The 25,755-nt window shown below is 50.0% G+C and overlaps 9 protein-coding genes across 9 annotated transcripts; 1 reads left to right on the forward strand and 8 right to left on the reverse strand.

Moving 5' to 3' along the window:
• Positions 1–987: 987 nt before the first annotated feature.
• HO173_007078 (uncharacterized protein) lies at positions 988–2,569 on the forward strand (the record flags this gene model as incomplete). The annotated part of the gene is made up of 3 exons (XM_037308983.1): positions 988–2,170; positions 2,239–2,349; positions 2,412–2,569. The coding sequence occupies 3 exons, from the start codon at positions 988–990 to the stop codon at positions 2,567–2,569; spliced, it is 1,452 nt and encodes a 483-aa protein (XP_037164247.1).
• Positions 2,570–3,167: 598 nt separating this feature from the next.
• Positions 3,168–4,115, reverse strand: HO173_007079 (uncharacterized protein; the record flags this gene model as incomplete). The annotated part of the gene is made up of 3 exons (XM_037308984.1): positions 3,168–3,425; positions 3,478–3,735; positions 3,825–4,115. The coding sequence occupies 3 exons, from the start codon at positions 4,113–4,115 to the stop codon at positions 3,168–3,170; spliced, it is 807 nt and encodes a 268-aa protein (XP_037164248.1).
• Positions 4,116–4,951: 836 nt separating this feature from the next.
• On the reverse strand, positions 4,952–5,325 carry HO173_007080 (uncharacterized protein; the record flags this gene model as incomplete). The annotated part of the gene is made up of 2 exons (XM_037308985.1): positions 4,952–5,236; positions 5,287–5,325. The coding sequence occupies 2 exons, from the start codon at positions 5,323–5,325 to the stop codon at positions 4,952–4,954; spliced, it is 324 nt and encodes a 107-aa protein (XP_037164249.1).
• A 459-nt stretch (positions 5,326–5,784) lies between these two features.
• On the reverse strand, positions 5,785–7,246 carry HO173_007081 (uncharacterized protein; the record flags this gene model as incomplete). Its single annotated transcript, XM_037308986.1, has 5 exons — positions 5,785–6,423; positions 6,481–6,606; positions 6,663–6,900; positions 6,965–7,109; positions 7,177–7,246. 5 exons carry the CDS (start codon positions 7,244–7,246, stop codon positions 5,785–5,787), a joined length of 1,218 nt encoding a protein of 405 aa, XP_037164250.1.
• Positions 7,247–8,595: 1,349 nt separating this feature from the next.
• On the reverse strand, positions 8,596–10,530 carry HO173_007082 (uncharacterized protein; the record flags this gene model as incomplete). Its single annotated transcript, XM_037308987.1, has 4 exons — positions 8,596–9,322; positions 9,372–10,023; positions 10,075–10,280; positions 10,331–10,530. The coding sequence occupies 4 exons, from the start codon at positions 10,528–10,530 to the stop codon at positions 8,596–8,598; spliced, it is 1,785 nt and encodes a 594-aa protein (XP_037164251.1).
• A 2,261-nt stretch (positions 10,531–12,791) lies between these two features.
• Positions 12,792–14,180, reverse strand: HO173_007083 (uncharacterized protein; the record flags this gene model as incomplete). The annotated part of the gene is made up of 1 exon (XM_037308988.1): positions 12,792–14,180. One exon carries the CDS (start codon positions 14,178–14,180, stop codon positions 12,792–12,794), a length of 1,389 nt encoding a protein of 462 aa, XP_037164252.1.
• Positions 14,181–14,595: 415 nt separating this feature from the next.
• On the reverse strand, positions 14,596–15,276 carry HO173_007084 (uncharacterized protein; the record flags this gene model as incomplete). Its single annotated transcript, XM_037308989.1, has 3 exons — positions 14,596–14,685; positions 14,748–14,915; positions 14,968–15,276. The coding sequence occupies 3 exons, from the start codon at positions 15,274–15,276 to the stop codon at positions 14,596–14,598; spliced, it is 567 nt and encodes a 188-aa protein (XP_037164253.1).
• Positions 15,277–16,420: 1,144 nt separating this feature from the next.
• On the reverse strand, positions 16,421–22,019 carry HO173_007085 (uncharacterized protein; the record flags this gene model as incomplete). The annotated part of the gene is made up of 5 exons (XM_037308990.1): positions 16,421–16,518; positions 16,573–17,070; positions 17,159–20,294; positions 20,345–21,015; positions 21,065–22,019. The coding sequence occupies 5 exons, from the start codon at positions 22,017–22,019 to the stop codon at positions 16,421–16,423; spliced, it is 5,358 nt and encodes a 1,785-aa protein (XP_037164254.1).
• A 756-nt stretch (positions 22,020–22,775) lies between these two features.
• HO173_007086 (uncharacterized protein) lies at positions 22,776–23,339 on the reverse strand (the record flags this gene model as incomplete). The annotated part of the gene is made up of 1 exon (XM_037308991.1): positions 22,776–23,339. The coding sequence occupies one exon, from the start codon at positions 23,337–23,339 to the stop codon at positions 22,776–22,778; it is 564 nt and encodes a 187-aa protein (XP_037164255.1).
• Between the last annotated feature and the right edge of the window lie 2,416 nt (positions 23,340–25,755).

Below are 25,755 nucleotides of genomic sequence, written 5' to 3' on the forward strand. Positions count from 1 at the left end.
TTCGATGTTCGTTTGATCGTGAAGGTTGGCCGGAATAATTGTGAAGATGTTTGCTGTGATAAGCAAGTGTTGTGCGGATGAGTGCATATGTGAGTCGTGTGTCCCGATCTGGATCTGCCAGTGTCACCAGGTTAAAGAGCCACCTGTCACCCTCCTCACCCCGTCCGTGCCGTAGGGCTGCCTACGAATACATTGAAGGTTTGGGACTCTTCCTACAATGCATGCTTCTTCACATATAGAAACCTCTCTCACCCTTGATGCAGCGCTTCACAAAGAATACATCTTGTAGGGTTCTTGTGGCAATGATCCCTAAGATGCGCCCTGTTTCTTTGACTCTCTACAGGAAGCGAAGGAAGTAAAGCTACCTCACTCTGGACAAACGAGTCCTCGTTCGCCTCTCTCCCATATGCTCAGAAGCCTCTAAGGCCATAAGGCTAGCCATGTCTTTTGGGCCGTCTGAATGCCTTTTATTACGTTTTGCTGCCCGAAGTGGTCTTTGTTCGGATATGTTAACACCTTTTGTCTCAATTCAAGCTGTCTCATACCTTGCAAGCTCCATGCGGTCACGCGCGTACGGTCTCTGTCCATATCTTGGACTCGAATTCAAACAAGCCGGCTGATTGATGTTTGACTCTGGTTACCTTTCACGACTGGGAAGCTGTGTGTTTCGCTGAAAGCAGCGGCTGTTGCCTACGTGTCTCACTCTGCGCTCCTACGCCAAGGAATGTGGGCAACTTTGCCTTTGTTTAAAATCTACCAGAATTTGTCGCATGCAGTAATCAAGACTTTTTGCAGGTGCCCCGCCGCCAAAGGAGTAACACCTGGCGCATGACAGCCTTACTACTGGAAGTCATTGCTCCCACAATACTTGCTCTATCTGCACTGCCTTCCTTCTGGCAACAGCCAATTTCTCGGCTTGACCACGCAACCTAACAGAGCCCAGAGCCCAAGACTGCAACCTTGAGCATTTCTTCTGCTGTCGGAAACATGAAGTTACGACCCAGAGTCAAAGTGCCCACCGATAACAGCAATACCATGACCGCCACTGTTCCAGTCCTACCTTCAAACATACTGCGACTGCAGACCCCTCCAATCAGCGAGGTGAGCAACGCCGGAAGTACCGTTGCAGGAAAGAAACGTCTGTCCGAGCTTTCGTCGTCCATCATGAGTATATCCGATCCCGAAGAGACTATAGATTCAGTGTCCCCTACGAAGAACAGGCACAGGCCGAAAATCACTGTCCCAGCAGCTCCACTGACGAAGAGAAATCTGGCCAAATACCAGGAGGAGATGACATCTGCTGTGGAGATGGCATCCGAACATGAACACTCGCCTCCACCGCCGACGACAAACACACGACTGACTCAAGCGAGAAACTACCTGATGACCGAGGGCATCATTTACGACCCTAAATTTGAAAGCCGGGGATTGCAGATTGCGGAGTTTCTGTATAGCCATAAACATGGGAAAGACAAATACGAGATCCAGCTGCGCAAGGAGGTGGCACAGTTGCTTAAACACCATAACTTCCATGCGGCAGGATCATCGGAACAGCCGCCGCAACATTGGCCATCTATGACAAGAAGTGAAGCTTCTACGCCTGTCATGTCTCTTCCAGCAGAGGACGACCAAGATCCAGAGGAGCAAGCAGATCCATTCGAATGGAACAACAAACTCGACGACCTCACGGACAGGGTGACAAGGCGCCCAAGCGGCGGAAAAGAGGCCTTTGCATTCTCTGAACTGCGAGAGCTGGCGCGGCCTCTGAACGGCGGCCGTTTACCATCCCTAGGCAAAGCGCAGCGCCTCATCAACGAGCAAATGGTAAGGGAGAACCACGAGAATAGGTCTTCGAACCAGACCGATGACGACCGGCTTTGGGCGTTCGAAAAGTACCTACCGCCCGCGTCGAAGGAGAAGAAGTTCTCCCTGGACCGCTGGTCCGGCCACCCGCCAGGTCGCTCGAGAGCTGCTACGCTTAAGCTCGGAGAGGGCAATCTCATGCCGCAGGAGATGATGGATATCGATTGGGACAGGGATCGCGCTAAGCTGGAAGAAAGCTTGGTCGGCTATGACGATGTCGATAGAGGCGAAGCGCAGCTGCTGCTTGCGGAAACGCCGCTTTTGCAGGCGCTCATGAGTGATCAGATTGAGAGAGACCTTGCGCCAAGTACGTGATGCTCATGTACTAGTACAACGTTAGGGCAAGAATCGCTGTGCTGATAGAATGGGTCGCAGGGTCGAAGAAAGGCGAAGGGATAGAGCCGGTGGCGAGGAAGCCTGCTGTGCTGATGACGGAGAAGTTCGCTCTGCCGAGGCCAGCCCAGTTCAGGATCGATGAGGCGGCAGGTCAGTCTGGCCCCGGTGCGTGCACGAAGCGTCGGCGTGTTTCCTAACAAAGCCTGCGGCAGAGATAGCAAAGTCCCTGAACATCCACCCCGACCCGCCCACCCCTTCGCCCCGGACGGCACTCTTTCTCAAACGCAAATTCGAGCAGTGTTCGGATTCCGAGTCCGATGGAGACGAGGGAGAGGAGAGGCGACCTGGAGCCCCCGGTCGGCAGAGGTGACGATGTACAAGGTGAGCGCGTGTGTGTGGACGAGACTGTTTCGTCTTCGGGACCCTTTGTTTGACAGGCCGGTTGGTGGTTATCCGGAGATGTCTGGGGCGCTGCAGGATTTGAAGGGGGATGATGAGTCGCATCTGTGTTCTGGTGACTGAGGACGATGGTGCGGAGGAAGGTTGGGGCAGCACTCTGGCGGTTCTGTTCGTGCTGTTGGTGGCATGTGTTGGTGGGCATTGGAAGTTGCTTCGCATTTGCACGTTGCGTGGAGGGCAAAGGGTCAATTAGGCCCTGGGGTCGATGGGGGTTATGGCACACATGCACTTGTAGGAATGGACCCTATACAACGCAAGACGTTCGTTTGCCGCTGAGATTTGCAACCTAAGTCTTATCAGTAGCTCAGCCAGTCGCGCGAGATATTACTTGGTCTTACGGCCCCCTGGCTTCCACGAGCTGAGCTTTCATTCTCACGATGAGTCCAAACAAGGTCGAGACTTGAACCATTGCATTGACAATTTCAGTGCTTTGCATTTATCCTCGCTACATGCATGCTACAGCAACATAGCGCCTGAGCCAATGACCGATACCATAACCATCTCACCTTCTAGTATCTCTTCCCTTCCCTGAGCACATCACCGAATTCCTCCAATGGGCTCCGGTTGAGCTTGGTTTCCTTCCACAGGTTCGGCGTTAGGAACCCATATGTGTTGCCTACAGCCACGAAGGTAGCCTTGAGGGTGTTTTCAAGGGTTTTCGTAGAGCCGGCGGAGGAAGTGTAGACATCTTGGACACCTGCGAGTTGGAGCAGACGCTTGACAGCTGGAGAGGCGACGAGGCCGGTACCGCGGGGAGCAGGGATGAGCTGGTTACCGATCAGTCCATCGCCCAATTATGGAGAAGATCATGGAACCTACTCGAACGGTAACGGAGCCACACTTGCCGCTCTCCTTCGTAGGCAGGGAATGGGGGTCACCAAGAGATGTACCCCAGTACCCTCTTCGAATCGGCAGGACACTCAGCTTCGCGATGATGATGGCGGCGCGGATAGCGGTGGCTACTTCTTTGGAGGTCTTGATGCCGAGACCGACGTGGCCTTCCGAGTCGCCAATGACAACAATGGCCTTGAATCGGGTACGTTGACCGGCGCGAGTTTGCTTCTGGACGGGCTTGATCTGTACGCCCACCAAACGGCATCGCATCAGCAATCTGCAGTCTCCTCCTTACTACTCCCTTGCACTGCTAAAGTAGAAGGTGGCCTCACCTTCATCACCTCGTCCTTCAACTTGGGCAGAAAGAAGTCCACAATCTGGTACTCCTTGATCGGCAACGAATGTAGATAAATCTCCTCCATGCTCTTGATCTTCCCAGCCTTGACCAAACGTCCCAGCTTCGTCACCGGCTGCCATTCCTTCTCTTCGCTCTTGTTCCCACCTCGGCGAGGCCCACGACGTCCTCCGCGCCCTCGTCCACGGTCTCCGCCTCGGTCGCCTCGAGAGCCGAAGCCTCCACGGGCTCCGCCTGCTGCTGCTCCTCCGCGAGGTGCGTCGGCCATGATTGTGGCGCGTGTGTAAGATAGTAACGTGGAGGTTGAGAGTGGTTGCGGAATGAGTTGTGTGCTGCGGGCAGAAGTTCGCGATTGCTTGAGCTTGGTGGGAAATGACCTGCACTAAGATTGTCTAAGCGAGCTGAAGTCTTGGCGCTCTTGGCGCTCTTGGCCCCCTTAAAAGCCTGCCTTCGCCTGCCAATTAATTGGGCTCATACCACCCCAGGTTCAAGTGTTCCAGTGGAAGTATGGCGGCATCAGACGTGGATGTTGGAAAGGGCTACAATTTGTGACTAGAACTCGTTCTTGTAAATCAAGCGAATGTGAAGCTATTAAGATGCACTAGACTCCAGCACCCCTTCCAGTTTCTCAGGAGACAGCGCGCATGGGAAAGACAGGGAAGAGTCTGCTGGGTCATCTGCACTATCATGGTTTTTCTGTTCTCGTCTCTGGCCCTTCGTAGCCAAATGTCCGCAGTCCTCGAGCATAGATCATCTACCCCTTGATATCACGATCCCATTCACCACTGTAGCCAATTATGAATGCTTTCCCTTTGTGCAACCTTGATAGTCCTGATGCAATGGCTCAAAATGCTGCTCCTGGTCAACGAATCCCGGTCTCCTAGTGTTCGCATGGCTGGAGTCGAGGTAGTACGAGACACGGACCCGCAATGGCCATGCCAGAAGCGGGTAATGACCAGAAGTCAGCGTGTCGTGAGATCTCCAGAGCACGGAGTTCTCCTTCCTGCTTGCCTCTTGACAAGCTATTCGGTGTAGAAGGCAACCCCGATTATCTTTTTCCCAGTGGCCATCACTTCATCTCTTTTGAACCTCCGAAACCCTCTCTCACTCCTCCGCCTTCTCCCTAGCAACCTGCCTTTCCTCCTCTTCCGGCGTCCTCGTCCGCAACTGAAGCGCGTGTATCCCTCCCGCCCTCTCCAGCTCCTCCTTCAGCAGAGCGTACACGATCCGGTGTCTTGCGGGTTGCATCTTCGATTTGAACGCTTCCGAGGTGATGAGCACGCGGAAATGCGTCTCTTTGGATACGCTGCCTTGCATGGCTTGGTGGTGCGCGTGCATGCTGGAGTCGTTGTGGATTTCGAGTGTGGTGGGTTGCAGGGCTGCTGTGATCTGTAGATTGGTCAGCGCTAATGTGAAATGGGAAGAGGGTGTAGGCGTACCTTGAGTCGCATGGCATCTTCGACTGGGGTGGTGGACATGGTTGACATGAGTCGAGAGAGTCCGAATGCGTAACGGCGCAGCATTGGCGCTTACGAGCTTTAGATACCTTGGAAGGGAGATGTATTAGCAGTAGGATGGATGTGAAGAGTTGACCGAGCCTACGCACTTCACAAAGTTAATAACAATTAAGTATAGGACAAGTGCCAAGAGATCTGGAGGATTTTGCATGCCCTAAATTAGCGCCCCTCGATTGTAGAAGTACCTGCAAGGCATGATTTTCCGGGTGTTCTGGTCCTCTGAAGAGTATTCCATTTCTGCCATACCCACGTCCTTTTCTAGCTAATCGTTCTAAGCAGCCGCATCCATGCACAATATACACAAACAGAGGTGTTATGCACTCGTCTCTAAATTCCAACGCCGACTCTATACAGATGCATGAGAAATCGCTCGCTTGCTCCAATAATCCAAATGCACCCCCCCCTCTGCCTTCAGCGTCGTCACAGTGGAAGCGGCGAATAACGATCCACACGCCCATACTCCACACCATTGGGACTGTGCGCGCGGTCCGCGTTGGTAAGCCCTTGGTATCGCCCTTGGGGCATGTATGGCGGTGGTGCACTCGCATTCACGCCTTGGCGAAGAGGTACGTTGTCATGGCTCTGTGGTTGCGGGCTCGAAACCAGATATCGTACCGCGAGCACCAGTCCGCTTGCAATCTCCGTCGGGTTCATAGCCGCCAGTAGAGCTTTGATGCCCAGGAATCCGCCATGGTAGTGAGCCCGGCTTTTGAGAGGTTGTGATTCCATACCCGAGCCGGACGACGCGAGAGTGTAAGGTCGGAAGCTGTAGGCGTAAAAGTTGAAGAGAGAGAAGAACACCATTTCGCCGCAGATGAGGATCGAAGGGATGCCGAAGTAGATGTCGTCGTAGGAGAGTTTGGAGCTGGGTTCCACGGCGCTGGTGGAGGAGAGGATGGTGAAGATGACACTTTGCAGCGTGCTTAGAGCGACGATGCCTTTGATCGCGAGGAGCTTGGGCACGACGTTGTGTTCTTTGAGCTCGGTGCGAAGGCGTTTGTAGAATAGTAATAGCCGGGGGAGAGCGATAAGGACGGAGATGGTGTGGATGATTGTTAACTTTGCACATGTAAGTCAGACGGCTGGACTTGGATTGATGGAGAAAGGAATGCGCACCCAAATATGAGCAAAATGCACACTATTTGCGTTCACACAGTATGTCCCTGTTGCTTGTGTAATGTCTGTTGCGACGGCGACGATGAACGAGATGGGAAGGTATTGGAACACGAAGCACCAGGTCCGCTGATCACAAAATGTTAGCCAATACCCACTGGACTTCACAACTGTGCCGAACGTACACGATACCACTTCAGGCTACCCTCACCGCCCTTCGGTTGCTGCAATCGATCGAAGAACCCTTCCCGCAGTCGCGGATCCGGTACCGTATATACAACTAGCAAAAGGAAGTAGCTCGTAAGAGCAACGGCTTCGTACGCGTCGGCCCATGGCTGGAGATAGATTGCTGCAGAAGGTATAAAGCCAGCGAGAAAGAAGACGAGGGCGAAGGTAGGAACTAAGGCGACGATGCGGAGAATCCTGATGGACCAGGGTCAGCTTGAGATTAGGCCATCTTTTGGCGGTGGGGGGGGGGAGGCCGTACTGGGTCTGTTGGCCGGGATTGCTAAAATGCGTTGCGTGTAGAAAAAGCTGGACGCCGGAGAAGAGGAAGGTTGCCGCGGTAAAGGCGCCACAAAGGATGATGGTTAGTGTGTGGAAGGTGAGAGACCCCACGACAGCGTCGGCGCCTGAAATGGTTGCTGTCAGTATTGGCACTATATTAATGCAATGTTGCTGATGTTGTGCATCTCGTACCGTATTGGGGACCTGTCGGTATCGAGGGACATGTGCTGTCTGAGCTGCTGCTAGAGCTGAATAGTCCCATCGCGAAAGGAGGCTTTGAGAGATGCCTGTGACTGGGCGGTTGAGGTGATCGAGAGGTAGATGAGACGGTTTGCACTCGTCAATTCCCCGGGAAGATGGTGAAGGTCGATGGAATCATCTATATGCAATGGAATGCCCATTCATCATGTGCAGCACGAGCTCGCTATATACCCAAATCATCTTTGGGCACAGCCCCAATTTGTGTTTACAATGGTGCTCATCTCGGAAATTGATGCGACGTTTCGCACCGCAGCCAGTCATTTTTTGGTTTTGGTTGAGCAATGAGATGGATGAACAAAAAGTGGACGAGAAGATAGGCTGCTTAAAAGAGCAGTATCATTGGTGGGTGTTGCCGTTGGGCGGTGTAACAGATCTGAGGCTGAAGAGACGCTTTGCCGTTTCAGGAAGACTTCACGAGATTCTCGGATTGTCCTAAATTCCAACACAGCTCGTATCCATTCCGAGGCCGCTAGCGCCGCTTTATGTGATCAATGAATAGCGATCACTGATCACTGAGTTTACCATGTTTGCATGGCTAGCCTCGATCCGCCACGAAACAGAACGTCCGGCGTGGCTCATCAAAATTTCTCCACTATTTTAATTGCATTGAGCATGCGCCATAGAGTAGTTCACGGCGCAATGTCGCAAATTACGCGTCTTGGCCTGGGAGAAAAGTGATTCGAGCCGACGGCGCTCCAAAAAGTAAATCTCTGTAGCTTTTGCGGAATTTCCTCTGCTTAGGTATGCTATGCGAGGCAGCGGCGAGTATTGAGCAAACTTCATTGCTGGCACCTATGCCATGATATGAATCATTGCCTCATCCGAGAACATGGGCCGGAGTGGACACCGACTCCCTGAACAACCTCTCCCCCTTGGGTGTGATACGGAATCTCATTCAAGCTTCCTCTTCTTTCTCGTTCGGGCTCCTATCTCTTGGCGCGGCATCTCGTGCCATTCCATCTCTTCCCGCAAGGCTTCGTGCACTTACGTCCTGTCGTTTCATGTAGATTTGCCCATCTCAGTATATTCGCGCTCGATTCGTCAACATGGCGCTGACGACCTCAATGGATGGATACCAGGGTTCCAGGGACCTTGTAGTTTTTCAGACTCCCTTCACTGGATGCAGCAGCATGCCAGGAAGGCACAATCTCTCGCTCGGATCATTGCCCTGTGAGATGTCAACACGACGCCTGGAAGAACGATGGTTCCAAGGAAGGACTCACATATCCTAACCATCGCTTATATAATTCGTCCGGATACGTCGTCTTCTCATCAATAGACGCCCAATACGTCATCCGGTGCCACGTCCCATCGTGCATGGGGGGATTGTTCAACACAGTCTTACCCTCATCACCATTGAACGCAGCGTTCATGTTCGCCGGCGATTTGGCAAAATCGAGGTACACTGGCAGTGGGAAGACGACTAGCTTCAAGCCATGGTGTAACGCTGTGGATTCTGGGTACATCTCCGGGGGCATGTAGAAGCCTGAGATCACCTGGCCGTGATGCATGGCTCGTAGCAAGCGCTTTGAGAGGCGGATCATCGATGTGGTGCCTGTCGCACGTCTGGGGGGTGTGGTTGCCTTCGGGGTAGTGTTCGACTTTATCTTTTAACACGAACGAAGTGCCCTCGGGATCAAAGACGGGTGCGAGATTGATCAGATCAGCGTCTTCGCCAACGCCCCATGCGTAGTTGTCATTGTCTGACGACTCCGTGGGTGGTATTGGGCCCACCGGCTCAATCCCTTCGGTTTCCTCTGGACCCCATACCCCTCCGTTCCTTGCAATTTCCCCTTCGTCCAGCGGCTTGATCGCTAGAGAAGTTTGGTTTGCAACGATCGCCATGAAGTTCGTCCAATTGCCATGAACGTGGGGGATGTAGTATCGCGAGGCGCGTTCCCAGAGGTATTTTCTTGGCTGCTGTTTTGCCCAGGTGGATATCGTCTCCAGGTGATGATAGTGGTGGCCGGTATACCGAACATCCGTGTCGATTTGCCAGAAGTGTTCGATCTCAGGTCGCAGGAGGGAGAGAAGTTGCAGTGGCTGGGCCATATGCCCCGACGGCGAGGTTTTGGCCCTAGGGTAAGGTCAGTGTCAAAACCAATGGCAAAGAGACTGGGACTGACTCATGCTGTCCGGCTTTTGGATACCACTTCTCCAGTAATTGTCTGTTGAAGAGGATGGTAATGTTCTTGAATTCATCAGGGACAGCCTTCTTCAACGTTTGCTGATAGGAAGCATGATCGTCGAATATCCGTTTACTGCCATCCTTGATCTCGACCATGATAATCACCTCGTACTCCGCGCCAGAGTGTAGTGACAGCTCCATGATCATCGATCGTATATATTGCATGGTATCAACCGTCCAATCATTGCTCTCCCAGGTGCGAAGGACTACGGCAGTCCTCTGCTTGTAGTTCTGACGCGACTTCCACAGTCGATATGACATGCTCTTTTGCGATTCATCATTCGGCAACACAACAACATTGTCGACGTCGTCAATGTCTTCCTGGCGAGGCATCCACAACGTGGTCGTTCGATTTGCCCATGGCAGAGATTCGTAGCGATGTTGATTCCTCATGAGGCAGTCTCCTTGTAGGTAACCCCAGTCCACGTTGTCCCATTTCACCTTGGAGGCGCGATTAGATTTGCGCCTCCCTCCATTGCCTTCGAGATCTGTGTCATCATATCCATATGGGTCGTAGCGAGCATGACGGTCCAGGCAGAAATCTGATGCCAGTCCAGTAGCGTTGTAGGAGCCAAACATTGAGGCAGGCGCTGTGTCCATTGTCAGCCATCCATCCACCCAACTTCACATTTAGTGCCCACCTTGTCTCTGCAATCGATGTACCACCAGCGTATCATCCGCATTGCCATTCACATCGACCCCTCTTGGCCCCAGACAAGGTTCATGCTTCCCCCGCCAATTTTCCCTCCAAGCACGGCTATTGTATTCAGGGTAGGGATCATAGATATTGGACGGTAGGCCTTTGACAGCGTCTTCGAAGGCGGGGAAGAGTGGTGCCTTTGGGTTTCTGACAATACAGGTCAGTGAGGATTAAGAATGGAGGGTCAGCTCGCTCACAATGAGACAGGCCTAGGTTTGTCGGCGACACTGTCGGTGCATGCTACCGCACCAGGTTCGTAAAGCTTTGCCGGGATGAAGGGCAGTGGCGCTTGCGGGAGGGATTGAAATGATTGTCGCCAGAACCAGAGGGAGAGGAGAAGAGCGAGGCTGAGCAGAAACCAGCGGGTTGTACGTCCGCTGCCTAGGAGAGATGACATGGTTCCTGATGGCGGAGAGGGAAGAAGAGGCGGAGGAGTCGAAGCCATGTTATATTATTATATTATTGTTTTATACGTACGGCGTGGCTGTTACTATGATAATAAGTCACTTATCAATATATCCGCAGAGCATGAAGCCCATAAATCTTGTTCCTGTTCCATTTTTATCATTATTATTGTTGGCTCCAGTGGCTCCTTGCCGGCGCAAAAAACCAAAACAAGTTAGTGCTGAGTAATTTCTGAACGAGCGAGTGTTTGGTGTGTGACTGACTTGTTTCAGCTCAGATAATCGTATCTACCCTCATTCGCGCCATACCCCTATTTGCGCCATCTTAAATCCGATAAACCTGATATAGATAGCTATCACTACCATAGCTACCACTATCACTTATTCAAATAGTCTACTATTATAGTCTATTATAATAATTAATACTACGATACTATAGTCGTCGTCTATAGATTTAATATAGTAGATACTTTATTCTAGACTTAAATATAACTTACTTAAGTCTAATTAAGAAAAAGACTATTATATCTCTTATATTAAACTTATATTACTATTAAATCTCGCTTTATTATAATAATAATAGCGAGATAGAAGAGATAAAAGAGATAAGAAAATAATAGAAGAAGAGATAGAAGAAGAAGAGATAATAGAAGAAGAGATAGTAACGATTTTTTTAAGATATAGTAAGTCGATAAGATTTAAAAAATAATAATTTAGACTCTTTAATATAGAAGCCTTAATAGTAATAATAGATTAATATTATTATACTAGTTTATTATATAAATTTAATAAAAGATAGATATTTTGATATTACGTCGGAATTATCGGATTTAAGATGGCGCAAATAGGGGTATGGGGCTATATACAGCTAGAGCCTAAGGGATATGGCTATAGGTACGGCGGACGAAGGCTGACACTACGACAAAACTAAACCATCAATCTTTATTCTTTGATCACGTGCAGCCCTAAGGTATGCTCTCATCTCAACGCCTCCAATGTCACCAAGTACCCTACCATACCATACCATACCATACCATACCATACCATACCTTATTGCATGGCTACGTTGGCCATGAGCCTTGTATCCAAACTCATTTTGCATCATGCCCGGATGGCTTCCGCTATTAAAGTACGAGGCAAGAACAGAATGAGAAGGTCCTCCGACCACCAACCACCCCTCGACCGAGACTTTCCACAATCACACATGGAGAATTCGAGACGAGTCTCGCTAAGACTCACACCAAAGCCACGCGAGCGGTGTCGATGGGCAATGTCATCAATTCCACGGTAATGTGTGCTTGGCTGGAGGTTCGAGAGGAGATTCCGACATTGTCAATGCTGCAGCGGGTACTCGTACACTGCAGCATCAGGACTGTGAAGCTGCAAGAAAGGCAAAGTAAGTCTAGGACAAAATCCGCGCTGGCGGCGGTAAGGGTTTGGCGGTGTGCCCTTTTGGTCCTGCTGCGTACTCTCGGAGTTGGCAGGCCGGTAATGCAATACGGAGTAAATAGGCGAGATCATCTTATCAGGGTGCCTTCAATGTCATAACAGCACTGCACATGTGTTCGTGAGCCTGCACGGGAGTTGGCAAGTCATTTCGCTTTTACGCAAGTCCTCGACATTCGGCAGGAATCGAACAAGGGAAATGCGCTAGACCCATCAGTTTAATTGACCGAGAATGAAAATTTTACTCCGAGTCAAATGCAAAATCTGCCCTTCCTGATACCAAGTCTGACACAAATCTGGATTTCAATCCTTCTACGAAATAAAGGTGAATGAAGGAAAATGTTGACAAATAAATGAAGAATTCCATGAGTCTTAAAAGTTCGATAACGCAGCTGGCATTTACCTGTTTACTGAACACTGCCTGCATCGCTCAATGCTATCGATATACTTCTCACCGCACACGATACAGACAAACAAATGCGGGAACGCTTTTCTCGTTGATTAGGTAGAAGTTGCTTCTAAAGACGACAGTGGCTTAGAAACGTCCTCTGAATCTGAGCCCAGCTTGCCGTGCCAGACGCTCATGCTATGGCTCGTACATTGCTGTTGAAGATCGAGGTTAGACAAGCTCCTAGATCTTTCTTCTCCATCTTCAGATATTCACCTGCACAAAGATCTCTGCTGAGCATCGCCTCTCTTCAGCCGAAAGCCGAAGCAGTCAATGCGGCACATTGACAGCCATATGAGATCCTCACGCCCCCCTTTTCATAAAATATAACGGTGTCATCCTGTTCAAGAAAAACTCCTACTACTCTTCACTTTCACAACTCGCGGCATTCCACAAATACCACCCAAGATACCCTATCGCCACATCCACCCCGTCGCCCGCACAGTCATTAAAATCGTAGTCGGGTTGAAAGTAGCCACCTGTGTTGCACCATGGCTCAACAAATTCCCAAGTATCATTCGCCAGGTTCCACGTGCAAACGGCCAGGTTGCTCAAACAGGCCGTGTCCTGGCCCACGAGCCCGCTGGCGGCATTCTGAAAGGGCGAGGCGTCGGCCGTGGCGTTGTAGCCGTCCTGGCATGCTTGCGAGCCGAGGAACAGGAGCTCAGGCGTCGTGAGGTTGTTGTTGAAAACGGTGGTCAGGTCGGAGGAGTAGTTGTTCCAGATGTCGTTCGCGGAGGAGAGCGCGTAGGCGACGTTGTTCGTCGAGTCCCACCAGAAGGCGCCGCATTGGTTCCAGTCGTTGTACCCGTACTCGCAGCCTATGATGCTCGGCTTCGACAAAGTGTTGGCGCTCGCGTTGTGTTGGAGGTCGTACGGGTTCGTGTCGACTTGCCGCGTGATGAAGACGTTGTCGTTTTGCAGGATTTGCGACAGGACGTACGTGTTGAGACCCCATTTGATGTAGCTCACCATGTCTTGCTCCGTCATGAGCGGCTCAACGAAATAGTAGCCTCCGGCTGTCCACTCGGCGAAGGCGGTGACGTTGTCCGGTACATCGACCGCCACGTCTTCAATTATCTGCGACAGCGCTTGGGCGAAATTCGCCAGTTGCGCCGTCAGTCCGGCCGAGGTCATGATGGCGGCGTTGATGGTTCCGGACTCCGCCGGCACCAGGATCGTGTGAATAATACCTGGCGTTTGCTGGCCCGCGCGCAGGAGGTACTCGCCAGGTACCTCGGGGGTAAACATCTTGGACAGAATCCAGGCGCTCATTCGCGCGGATTCTGCAGCTGCGTTCGCTCCCTCTTCAACCACGTTATTCACGGCGACGGCCCCTCCTTCTCCGGGTAAGGTCTTGCCCCAGCCGCTGGGGCTGATGACGCCGAGGGCGAACGTCAAGACGCCGAGCAGAATCTCCTCTCCGAGTGGGAAGGAGCCTTTGATTTGCTCGAAGGCGAGTGTGTCGTTCCAGATCATGGCCGTCGTGTAGCTGTACGCGTACTGCATGGCGGTGTAGTAGGCGAAGGACCAGGTGGCGTAGTTGTAAATGTTCCAGGCGACGTAGAAGTCGAGGGTCTGGTTCGCCCCGGAGAAGTAGGTGATGTTCGGCTCCGCGCAGTACCAGTTCGAGGATAGGTCGGAGCAGTTCGAGTTGCCGTCCCAGGTCAGGTCGTAGAAACAGTTGGCGAAGCCGACGTTCAGGTCGTTGGTGCAATGATCGCTGTTCTCGCCCCACCACCACAGCATGTGCGAGGTGATATTGAAGTATTCGATGCAGCTGTCGCCGTTGGCGGCACCGTTGACTCCCGGGTAGCCGGCGCGGGCGGTGAAGGTACTGCAGTTGGAGATTTCTTCCTGGACGTAGGTCGAGTTCGCCTGGTTGATGATTGATTGGATGTTGAGATCGGTCGTCGTGCTGCATTTCGCCGGACCGTCGAATTCACAGTCTGAGAGTTTGGGAGCTATCGTTGTTTGCGGTGTAGATCCAGACGCGTACGGGCAGGGGTTGAATAGCGAAGCGGGCGTTGACCCTTGCGTTTGAACTGTGTATGTCTTTCCGTCCGAACAGGTGCAGAAGGCTCCTTCGCTGTAATCGGGATCCGCGCTACGAATGAGAACTGTTATTTGTATGCTGCTTGTGATAAAAACTCTTGGGGAGAACTTACTTGGCTAGGCAGTAAGGACCTGCGGCAAGTGCAGTACTTGCGAGGAAGGCGGCGGTAGGGGATGCCTGTGCACCGGGCTGCGATGACTGTCATTCAATGAGCAAATGACTCTAATCAAAACAGATAGAAAGAAACAATTACAACTTACAGTTCTTGCAGCAGTCGGTGGTGGGCTCGCCAGAGGCGAGATGGTAATTTTCGTAGATGAGAAAGATGTACTAGAACTAGTAGAAGGATTTGGACTCGGTAAAGGGGGAGATTCCGTACTCGCGGCCGAGAGAGATGTCGCGGTTTTTGTCCTTCCATTATAGGATATCTGTAAATGCTCAGAATACTGTACCCCTCAACGCGGATAACGCTTTACTCACTGTATGTGAATTAGTCCCAAGAATCTGGAAAAGTGCAGTCGTGTGGGTTGTATTCTGTAGGGCTGGAATGCCAGTGATGCTGGCGAATGGCTGGCTAATCCAACTCGGCTCGCAGTAAGCTTGAATGATGGCGCCGTTCGAGGCTGTCAAGACGCAAGGAGTGATGGTTTCTTCGCAGTATGCTTGCACGATGCCTCCGTCTGATGCGGTTAGGACGCAAGGAGTGAGAGCTTCTAAACAAAGGGATTGAGATGTGGTAATTGAATGAGAGAATGAGAGAAGTATGAGGATGTAAAAGAGTGTGGGCATGTTCTCGGTGAACACTAAGCGTTTGAAAGGTCAAGGCATGTCTTTGGAAGTGGAGATCGACGTCTAAGAATATATTAAACGGCGAGGCAGACCTTGCTGTTAAGGGCTCAAGACGAAATCATCGCCAACAAGAAAGAAAGAAGATCCTTCGACGATGCCACCGAGAGATTTGAACACATGTCGACATGTTACGTACTCAACTTACGTTTGGGAGTAGTCTACTCCACCAACGATCTCTTGCCCTACGGAACGCGTGGAACTGAGGAACGGAGACTGAGAGAAAGAAAAACAGTGTTTCATTACACATGGGGATACACACGTGGGCAGAAGGAACCAATACTATTTGTTCATAGATTTAAAATTGTTTAAGCTTGAGTCGCCGACGTGTTATTCAGTAGTTAGTGGAAGGTTTCGGTCATGGCTGACGCAAGAAAAGTCTGTTTCATGGTAAATTTGAGCCTGTTGAGGAAAAGCAGTCGATGAAAAGTCGATCAGGCAAAGGGATGAGGGAAAAATAGATTTAGACTTCACGAGGTGATCGTGTTGGAGACTCGAGAACAAACAAGCGCTAAGCGGCCCGCCCGGCTAAACGCAAGGCACATCCATGTCTCTGCCCCCAATTCTGGCCTGTTCCGGGGGGCGTGTGAGGCAGGTCCTCGCCCGTGCCAACCAGATCCTCGGGGTTAATTAGAGCATAGAATCCTCCGCTGTTTCAGTGTTGATTAGTTCCTCACAGACCAAAAACACGTGGTAGATGCTCCTTTGATGATTAGATATATAGGACGGAGCATCGCTCTTCTGTTCAGCGTCACTCGTTTCATGAAGATCACCTACTCGTATCTTGGATTAAATCATATTGGGGGACGCTAAATCCTGTTTGCCGACCTTTCTTCGGCTGGCGACCAATCATTGAGACTAGAACATGGCGAGCGTCGGTGCCAAACTGACACCCCTTTCGCTGGGAAAGGCAGATCACGTATGAAGATGCGCAGTTACGTTAGAGGACCTATGATACCTAGGTACGGCTCCGATATCAGGCGGAAGGCTCGGAGAAGGGTATTGGTTTCGCCAGTCGCTCGTGCTGTTCAAAGCCAGAGAAGCCGCGTCTGGTGTGGCTCTGGGACAGTCCCTAGGAATTGACACCTCACAGATCTGAGGTCAGTTTCTGGAATACACCACCGACGATATTCTCAATTGAGTCTCCTCCCAGGACCTTGCCAGCGGACACATCGACTCCAAGCTCTGTACCTTGCTGTCAGCCATAGAGCTTCGACCCGTTTCATGATGCCTGCGTACCTTTGTGGAACCAGTACTGGCACGACACCCCACTCAGACTATCAATCCCATACATCATCAAAGCCTGTGACGGATCAAAGGCGTCTACGCCGAAGCCTAGTAATTGCGATAAGAAGGTCAAGAAGGCGTTTCGTACGGCACCCCTTATTTGTTCCGTATCCCCTTTGTGGCGCATGTCGGCGACTTGATCCTTGAGCGGGGCTTGACTACCTTTAGTCCCGTCTACAACTGTTGAGAGCTTGTACTGCTGCAAGTGCCCAAATTCAGGCCAATCGGTCCAGAATAGAGGGTCGGTACGACCGGCAAGGCTTCCATCTGCTTCACGCTCAAACATACTCAACCCAGTGAGTACCAGAGAGCGATCCCTGCGTGGGGATTCGAGTATTGCGGCCTCCATGATCTTAGCGAGATGATACTTTGTAAGGTAAGTTAGCCCACTGCGGCTCAGGATCTGCAGCATGTCTGGTTTGGAAAGGCTGTACAGGACGCCCATGTCGGCTAGAACGAAAAGGTCAGTTGTATCAGCGTGACTGTCAGAAACTCCGGTCGCGATGAGTTGCAGAACAAAATACGTTGGGGGACTTACTCACAGCCCCCAAAGCCACAGAGATCCCAGGAAGATCCAACGACTGCCGGTATTCCGCCAATGCATTCAAGAATGTATTAGCTACGTTGTAGTTGCCCTGACTCCTATTACCAAGCACACTCGCGATGGATGAGAACAAGATGAAGAATTCCAACGGATCCTGCAATGTCTCTTCATGCAAAATCCAGCTAGAGTCAATCTTAACACGCAGGCCGCGATCCCACTCCTCGGCAGTCATGGAAGCCATTGGTGCGTCTCCAAGAACCATGGCCAGGTTAATGACGCCTTTGATGGGGCATTTGCTACGCAATTGGGAGAAAATCTTGGAGATCGCTTTGCGATCACAGGCATCTGCTTTGACGCATTGAATGAATGCACCAGAGGCATTCATAGCAGATACGGCATTTCTTGCTTCCAGAGTGTCTGCCCCGCTCCTCGATATGGTTGTTATGTGCTTGGCTCCGTTTTCGATCATCCATGAGCAGATAAAGCGGCCAAGGCCCCCTAGTCCGCCAATCACTATATAGTTAGCATGATCCATGAACATGTGCGCCGCTTCCCTGTACATAGGTACATGCTTTACGATTTTTGCTGTGTTGCGATGGAGGAGGACGGTGGAATACGGGTGCTTTGCGTTGTTAAATGCCTCTTTGTAGTCTGCAACTTCGTACTCATCAATTTGCAACGGTAGGTTGGCCAACTCTTGCCAACTTCGCTGTACCATTGCTCTGCCATGACCTGACTGCAGGTAGCTGGCGACCTCGATTGGCCTGTCGTTGACGCGGATACCTTCGGGGCATTTGAAAGTGACAACAAAATCGGCTTTCGACCGGGTGCATGAACTTGGCACAAGTGCTCCCAAACGCCTGCAAATTTGCTCGACGGCGTTCAGGAGCGACCCTTGGACGTTGATTTGGAAGGTCTCGCCTTGACGAGCTCTTGCAGCCCCATCGACAATACAGCACGCAACTGCTATGGCTGAATACCTTGAGGCAGCATGTGATGGCTGCGTTGAGCTTGGATACCGGCAGACATCGTAAGATTGAACGCTTAATTTCTTACGATGGGTATGATCGTGGTGCCAGCCAACTACGCGAGATCCAGGTGGAAACTCTGAATCTTGGCTGTTGAGTACCCTTCCAGCGAAGAAGAATCCAGGCCGAGACCGAGGGACTTGAATGTTAGTTCTACCGCTGAACATGTGTAGATCATCAATGCCTACTGCCGATGCTTCAACAAGCACCTCGATGGTATCGCCGCTCAATGACTGCATAGCGCTATCTTTATAAGACAGGATGACGGTCTCCCCGGGTACTGCAAAATCAAGCGAGTAATCCGCCTCGCCTAATGGGCTTCGCACTTGTCGAGGGAGGCTCAGACCAGTATCGACTGAGAGATCATCATCAGGTAAGTACCGCAAGATCTCTAGTCCCAATCCTCCAGTCTTCGTCACAAGCTCATTTTCACCTTCGATCATACGCACAAACGCTTGTTCGACCTGCGATGCAAAAGTGTCTAGATTCTTGTTTATCATCTCATCTGTTAGGAGCCATGAGATCTTGAGAGAAGGCTGCTCTGATTGCAGCGTGCGTAGTAGACTGCCCGCAACCTTGGCATACGGGCTTTCATGGCTGTTTCGTGTGACCCAAAGGATGCTATCAGCGGACTTCAGTAGAGTTTGCACCCACGGCATGAGTACGCTCCCGGTCCATGTGGTAATGGCTGACTTTCCCAGAAAGTCAATAACTATGGCATCGAATCTCGCAAAGCTGTTTCGCTTGCAAAAATGCCTCACTGGCGCAGGTTCGAGCGGAATAGACTCCAATTTCCCGAGAGCATTGCGAAAGGGCAGTCCACCCTGATTGGTGAACAACACGGCTCTTCGACCGGCGGACACCGCATCCGGATCAGTGATTTTACGGAGAAGCGCCCATGAGTCTGAGCCCAAGCCACTAATATCGCAGACAAACTCAAATGATGTATTGGTTTTGCATTCTAAAACCTCGAGATGGGCTTTTGGAATGCACAAAAAGCCTCCAGAAAGCAAATGTTCACTCAGCAGCCCTGCTGGAGGGTTGTTATGTGTGATGACCATGTGATATTTGCTGGTCATGTCAGAGCCATCAACCAGCTGTATGCGATCTGAGACAACACCTGGTGGAATTGAGGAGCATTCTATGGATCGAAAGTAAGATCTTGCTTGGCCACCAGCCGCACCAAAGGCTTTCAGGATAGATAAGGTACAGCGCTCAGGGACGCCATTAATCTTGATGTCGCACATGGGCCACTTGTAGGTCAAAAGTTCGGCACATCGTGAGATACTCATGGGTGCCGCTACCGATAGCCTTGTAACATCGGGAAGCAGGACTGGCTTGAAGAACAACGAGTTCAGCGCTGGCTTCTGGTGAATCAACTTCGTAGCTTGGTGATTTAAGCCTTTTAACGAGATGATTCTGTCGCATTGGCTGATCTGAATATCGCTCTCTACGTTGTAGAACTCTGAGGGCTTGATACGAGTAGTAAAGCGCCCGTAGTCCGACCCAAGCCGAAGGATCGACACCGTGATTGAAGCGACCGAAGATAGGCGGTGCTCAGCTGGAAGATTCTGGCCCATCAACGACACTGGAGGTAATTCCAGGATAGAATTCAAAATTGAGGGATGGACAGCGTAGGTCTCCATATCGTCTGTACCGCGTTCGAACTCTCCAGATGAGCCTTCCAGGCTCAGCTTGAGGCTGCTTACACCCACTCCCACACTAAGCTTCAGTGTTCGCGCCTTGTCTAACAATGATTGGTCATGAAGGAGCTTTGGGAGATTGAGGACAGGCGACTCTGCAATCGCTTGCGTCTCGAAATTGCCATAGCAATGCCTGGTCCATGAGCCTTCGTCTGCTGAAGGCTGAGAGAAGATCTCGAATGCAATGTTGTCGGTGCCGTCCGTTTTCCTAGCAATCAGTTGGATTTCCAGACCAGAATGAGCAACAGAAAAGGTAGAGAGTAGTAAAGGTTGCTCGAAATGGACGTTGGACACGCAAAGTGAGTAAGCATCAGAGCTTTTATTGCCGGAGAGCTGACGAGCAGCCTCCAAAGCCATAAGAAGGTACGCGGCGGCGGGTATCTCGGTAAGTCCTTCAGCCTATAAGAGTAATCAGCAAACAAGCATCAAATCGGGACCAACCTACACACCATGAGCTCTTGAAGCCATATAATCTCCTTCAGCATAAGCCGATTCCGCCAACTTGGTCGGTTCGGAATGTCATCTACGTATCGAGAACCGAGCAATTGATGTCGTGGGAACGTTCGAAACCGTACATTGCGACTGACCCTCGATTCTGCCCAGAAACTTTGTGAATGGTTCCACTGGTAGCTTGGAAGATCAGTCAGGACGTTGCCTGGCTCATGGCAACATCGGAGACCATCGACTGTTGCTCGAGCATTGATGTTGGAGGTCTGGAGGGAAAGACCAATTCCAATCATTACTCCAGCGCTAGAAAGGAGAGATTCAAGAGCATTCTGTGCGCGTAAGCAAGTGGGCAAATAGCCTACATGGGGTTTGCCCAAGGCATGGAGGATCTCTTGCGCTGGTCCCTTCAATGCCGAGTGAGGCCCAATCTCAATAATCGCAGCTGCGTCTGGGTGACCGTTCATGCACTCTTCCAATGCTGCCTGGAATGTGACTGTTGATATCATGTTCTGCTTCCAGTAAGATGGTGTGTATTCTGAGGCATCCATTCTGCGACCATAGACAGAGGAGTACATGGCACATTTTGCGTTGTCACGTAGAGGTGTTATCTTAGCCTGCACGAGCTTATTTTCATATTTCGGGGCCAATGGGAACATATGATGCGAGTGGTAGGCTAGTGAAAACGTCAGCATAGACAGAAGTGCAGAGAAACCAGCTCATACCTTGATCAACCTTCAGCTCCCGACAAAATTGCTTTTCCTCGATAAGCTGCTTCACTATTTCCTTGATGGCAGCAGCGTCACCTGAAAGCGTACAACTATTTGGCGAGTTGATTGCTGCAATCTGAACATTGCCGCCCAAATCTTCGATCAGAGCCTTTGCGCTGTCTTCGTTCAGCCCAACAGCGCACATGGAGCCTTCAGGCTTCTGGGCTGGGTGCCAGCCCAGTACGAGACCGCGATAGTAGGAGATTGCCATCGCATCTCGCAACGAAAGTATACCGGCAGCATACGCTGCACAGATCTCCCCAGAAGAATGCCCCACCACCGCATCTGGAGCCACACCCCAAGATTCTAGCACTGCCACCAGGCCCAGCTGAAGCGCGGTGCAGAGCGGCTGAGAAAATTCTGCCTTGTAGACATTCGAGGTTTCCTTGGCCTTGGAGAGTTCTTCTATGATTGTCCAAGCCGGAGGATCAGGTAGCTCTGATAGTAAGCGGTCACATTCACGTAGCATGGATCCGAAGAGGGGGCAATCGTCCATTAAGGACATCCCCATCTGTGCCCATTGAGCCCCTTGACCCGTAAACAGGAAAACGAGCCCTTTGTTAGCTTCTTTCGGCTTCGCATGAACACTGTGGCCATCTGCACACAAAGCCGCAACCACTTCTTTATGACTGCTTGCTGTGAAGAAAACCGATTTTCTAAGCGTCGACCTGCGATCAAGCATGGTGTGTGCAAGGTCACGAAGTACTGGCTTAGAAGCCTTCACGTACTCTGCAAATCTCAATGAAATCTGCTTGAGAGACATATCATCCGCGGCGGAGACTTTGAACAAGTATGGTTTCTTCTCGGAGGTGGGTGACTGAGATAGCCATCCTGTGTATGCCTCTAGAACAGCATGGCCATTTGTGCCCCCCTGCTCCGAATGTGTTGACAGCTGCTCTCCGACTGCCATCGTTCGATGTTGGCCAAGAGGTCATTTGGTTTGGTATTGTGACGTTCTGAAAATCGATATTCGGATTGGGGACTCTGAAGTTCATCTGAGGCGGTATTTGGGCTCTTTCAAGACACTGAGCGACTTTCATAACGGACCCAAGCGCCGAGCATGCTTCGAGGTGCCCTATATTGCTCTTGACCGAGCCCACCACCAGAGGATCAACGGCTCCGCGAGATTGTCCAAATACTGAGTTGATGGCCGAGAATTCCAGGGGGTCGCCCGCTACTGTTCCAGTGCCCTACAACACGTGAGATGTAACAGTAGGCCATAGATCGAGATTGACTTACATGAGCCTCTAAGTATTGAATATCGGCTGGAGAGATGCTTAATTCCTTATAGAGGGCTTGCATGTTACATTTCTGAGCGTCAGCTGATGGCAATGTAATTCCTTGTGTCTTGCCATCTTGATTCAATCGGGTCCCCTTGATGACAGCGCGGATGGGGTCTCGGTCTGCCAGCGCCTTTTTCAAGGGTTTCAAGAGAAGCGCTATGACTCCCTCTCCTCGACCATAGCCATCGGCTGCAGCGTCAAAAGTATGACATCTGCCAGTTGGGCTAAGAAAGCCTAGCTCTGAGGAAGGCATGAACATATCTGGGCTGAGGATGAGCTTGGCGCCGCAAACGACGGCCATTTTCGAATCGCCATGCTGCAAGGTACGCACGGCTTGGTGTAATGCTGCCATAGCAGATGAACATGCCGTGTCAACGGACATACTAGGACCAGATAGATCGAAGAAGTAGCTGATTCGATTGGCTGCCATGCAGATTGGGGTGCCAGTAGCAAGGTATCGAGGAGTGGCATCGAGATCGCGGGCGGCGATCGTATGGTATTCGCAGCCTTCCATTCCTGATGCAGGCTGTTAGCGTCTTCTTGTGTTGTCCGTGGCTCGTATACACACCTGCGAAGACTGCTGTGTCCGTTCCAGCAAAATCATCCAGAGGTATTCCAGCATTCTCGATAGCTTCGTAGGCAATTTCCAGAAGCATGCGTTGTTGAGGGTCCATCGCGACGGCTTCCAATGGGGTAATGTAGAAGAAAGCGTTGTCAAATTTGTCGATGATGTTATCGTCAAGCATGTAGGCTTTGTTGACGTTGGTGAGGCCTTTGCGTGGACCGCCGTCCGGATGATAGAAGCCTTCACTGTTGAAGCGAGTGATCTTGCTTTGGACATCTCTTGAGGAGGCCAGAAGATCCCACAAGTCAGATGGAGAATTGGCACCAGCTACACGACATGACATGCCAATGATGGCAATGTCTTTTTCATTTTCACGAGACATGGTTCGTAGTTGATCGTAGTTGGTCGTAGCTGTGTTCAAAGTTGGATATTCATGAGGTGAAGAAATCCGAGAGGAGGAGATAATGTGCTTCCCTTGAAAGAAGGCAGTGGCTAGCGGGCTTATTATGACTTATCAATAACCATCAAGGTGGTTGATCAAGTTTCGTTCCAAGCCTTGCATAGGCATTGCGAAGATTCTGTTGGCTTGTGCGTGAGGTCTCGCGACAATAACTCAGGTTGAGGCCAAGGCCAATCCGGCCTCGCCGACGTCTGTCCCGAGAGTGGAATCTCGCAAAAGCCATCACGTCATGTTGTTGTGTTGTGAAGGCGGGTGCGGGAAGATTAGGAAGGTACTGTTGTAGTCTAGCATTTGACAGGCTGAGAGACGGCCCGTGTTAATGTCCGGTGGGCACTAACATCTATTCGCTCGGCCAATCAACCACTGATTTCGAAAGTGGCAATTATCTTGCAGATAACGACCTCTTGCTGCGCGATAATGTGGTTACTGAAGGCCATCAGGTTAGTACCCCTCCGAATTGTAAGTCTTATCGGCAGACCAAACAAGGTCGGGTTGGAGCATCCCTACTATTAATCGCTAAGCGAGAATTTCGATTTGAATATTACGTGAATATTAATTAATTTAAATTTAACGAGTTAAAAATTTCGATTAAAACTATAAAAATCTTATCTAATTATATTCTCTTAGATTTCTTTTTAAGTTTTTTAAAATAGATTATCTATAAAAATTAAATTTTAGAGATTATAAATTCTAGTAAATATAAGTAATAATAAAATAAATAGTTATAAATAATAAGATTATATATAAATAATATATATATAAATAATTTAAAAAGAATTCTTAGCGTTAAAAAAACTCTTATATTTAAATAATATATCTTATAATAAAAAATAAAGTTATATATAAATATAAATAATAATAATAATAATAATAATAATAATAATAATAATTTTAAAAGAGAGTAATTTAAATAAAGAATTAATTAATTATTAATATAGTTGTTAGGAAATAAATCGTGTATCGAATAATGATATTAGTGGTGTCATATGAATGGAATATTAACTATGAAGGTTGCTAAGTAATATGTGTGCCGAAGTCATCAGAGTGCCAAGGAGCCCTGAATGAAGCCTAGCGCAAGTCTGGAGAAGGAATGTCCGAGGGTCGGTGACAAAGTCGTTGCACACCGATCCCCGCTAAGCCCTACCAAAGTGTGCAACGACTTTTGTCACCAACCCTCGGTCGGTTGAAACCATGACATTACCCCCCTCAAATGGCCATGTCCCTATGGTCTAAATCATGGCGACGGCGAGGTGGTAACAGCGAGACGATCGTCATGATCCATGGTGCACTGGCCTTTATGGCCTGAAGATATTTGCTACCCCCTGAAATAACAACTTTGAACTTTTTCTCGCAGACACTCTTAGTGTCTGACCGTGGCATTGAGCTAAATCTCGTGTAGCAGGCCTGCGGACGTAGGTAATAGGGGTATCAATGTGGGGTAATAGCCCGGGAAGGTGCTTGAAGTAATGGTGTGGGGTGCTGAGAGGTGGTGTGGTGGATTCGCTTGGCGTATTGCCGAAAAAGCGAAAAAATCGAAATCGAATGAGGCCAATTCGTTCAAAAACGCAAAGTCCGATGATTTGCCGAATCGAAACTGATTTGAATGCGCTAGCCGCATGCGGCTAGGCGGAACGGTTGTTGCTGGTCAGGGGAAGGAGGAGAAATCCATTGCTGCTGCTGCAGGCAAGGCCTATGCCGTTATTGCTTCTCCATAGCCTTCTCCTAGCCTTTCCTTGGCCACAATAGCCTTTGCCTCTTCAAACGACAATGCCTTTGAGGTCATGCATGCCTTAGTCTGATTGGGCTGGTGGCTATAGCTAAGGCATTTGAAACATCGGCCTTCTTTCTTTAGCTGTCCTTCAGCTGTTCCGAATAGGGTATGCCTGATTTGAACTCCTGTTTATTAATCTCTTCCACATTCTATATATAGCCTCCAATTAACGGAGGTCTTAGTTAGTCTTCCGCAAATGCTTAATAACTAAGCGGAAGGAAGACGATAAGATACCGGCGATTCGTACGGAGCTTAAGAGTAATAAGTCTTCGTAGTGCAGCGATCTTATGATTTTCGCTATAGTCTAATAGCGTAATGATAGCTGAAAATCGAGTATAGAACTCGTCAAATACCTTCTTCTTTTTATAGCAAACGCCGGGTTATAGGTGGGCGTTATTCTTTCCAGCTTATCGTAATTACTAAACATACTATAAAGCTCTAAAATCATCTCTTTCGTAGTGTTATAAAGATCCTCGCTCAGTGAATCTACTCTGTCTTAAGCCATCGAATATAATTAACTTACAGTAGTCCCGAATGTAATCTATTTTTTTTTCACTGAGAAATAAT

The sequence above is a fragment of the Letharia columbiana genome, assembly GCF_014066305.1.
Source record: "Letharia columbiana isolate WasteWater2 chromosome Unknown Sc0000022_s0, whole genome shotgun sequence".
Classification (NCBI taxonomy): Eukaryota; Fungi; Ascomycota; class Lecanoromycetes; order Lecanorales; family Parmeliaceae; genus Letharia; species Letharia columbiana.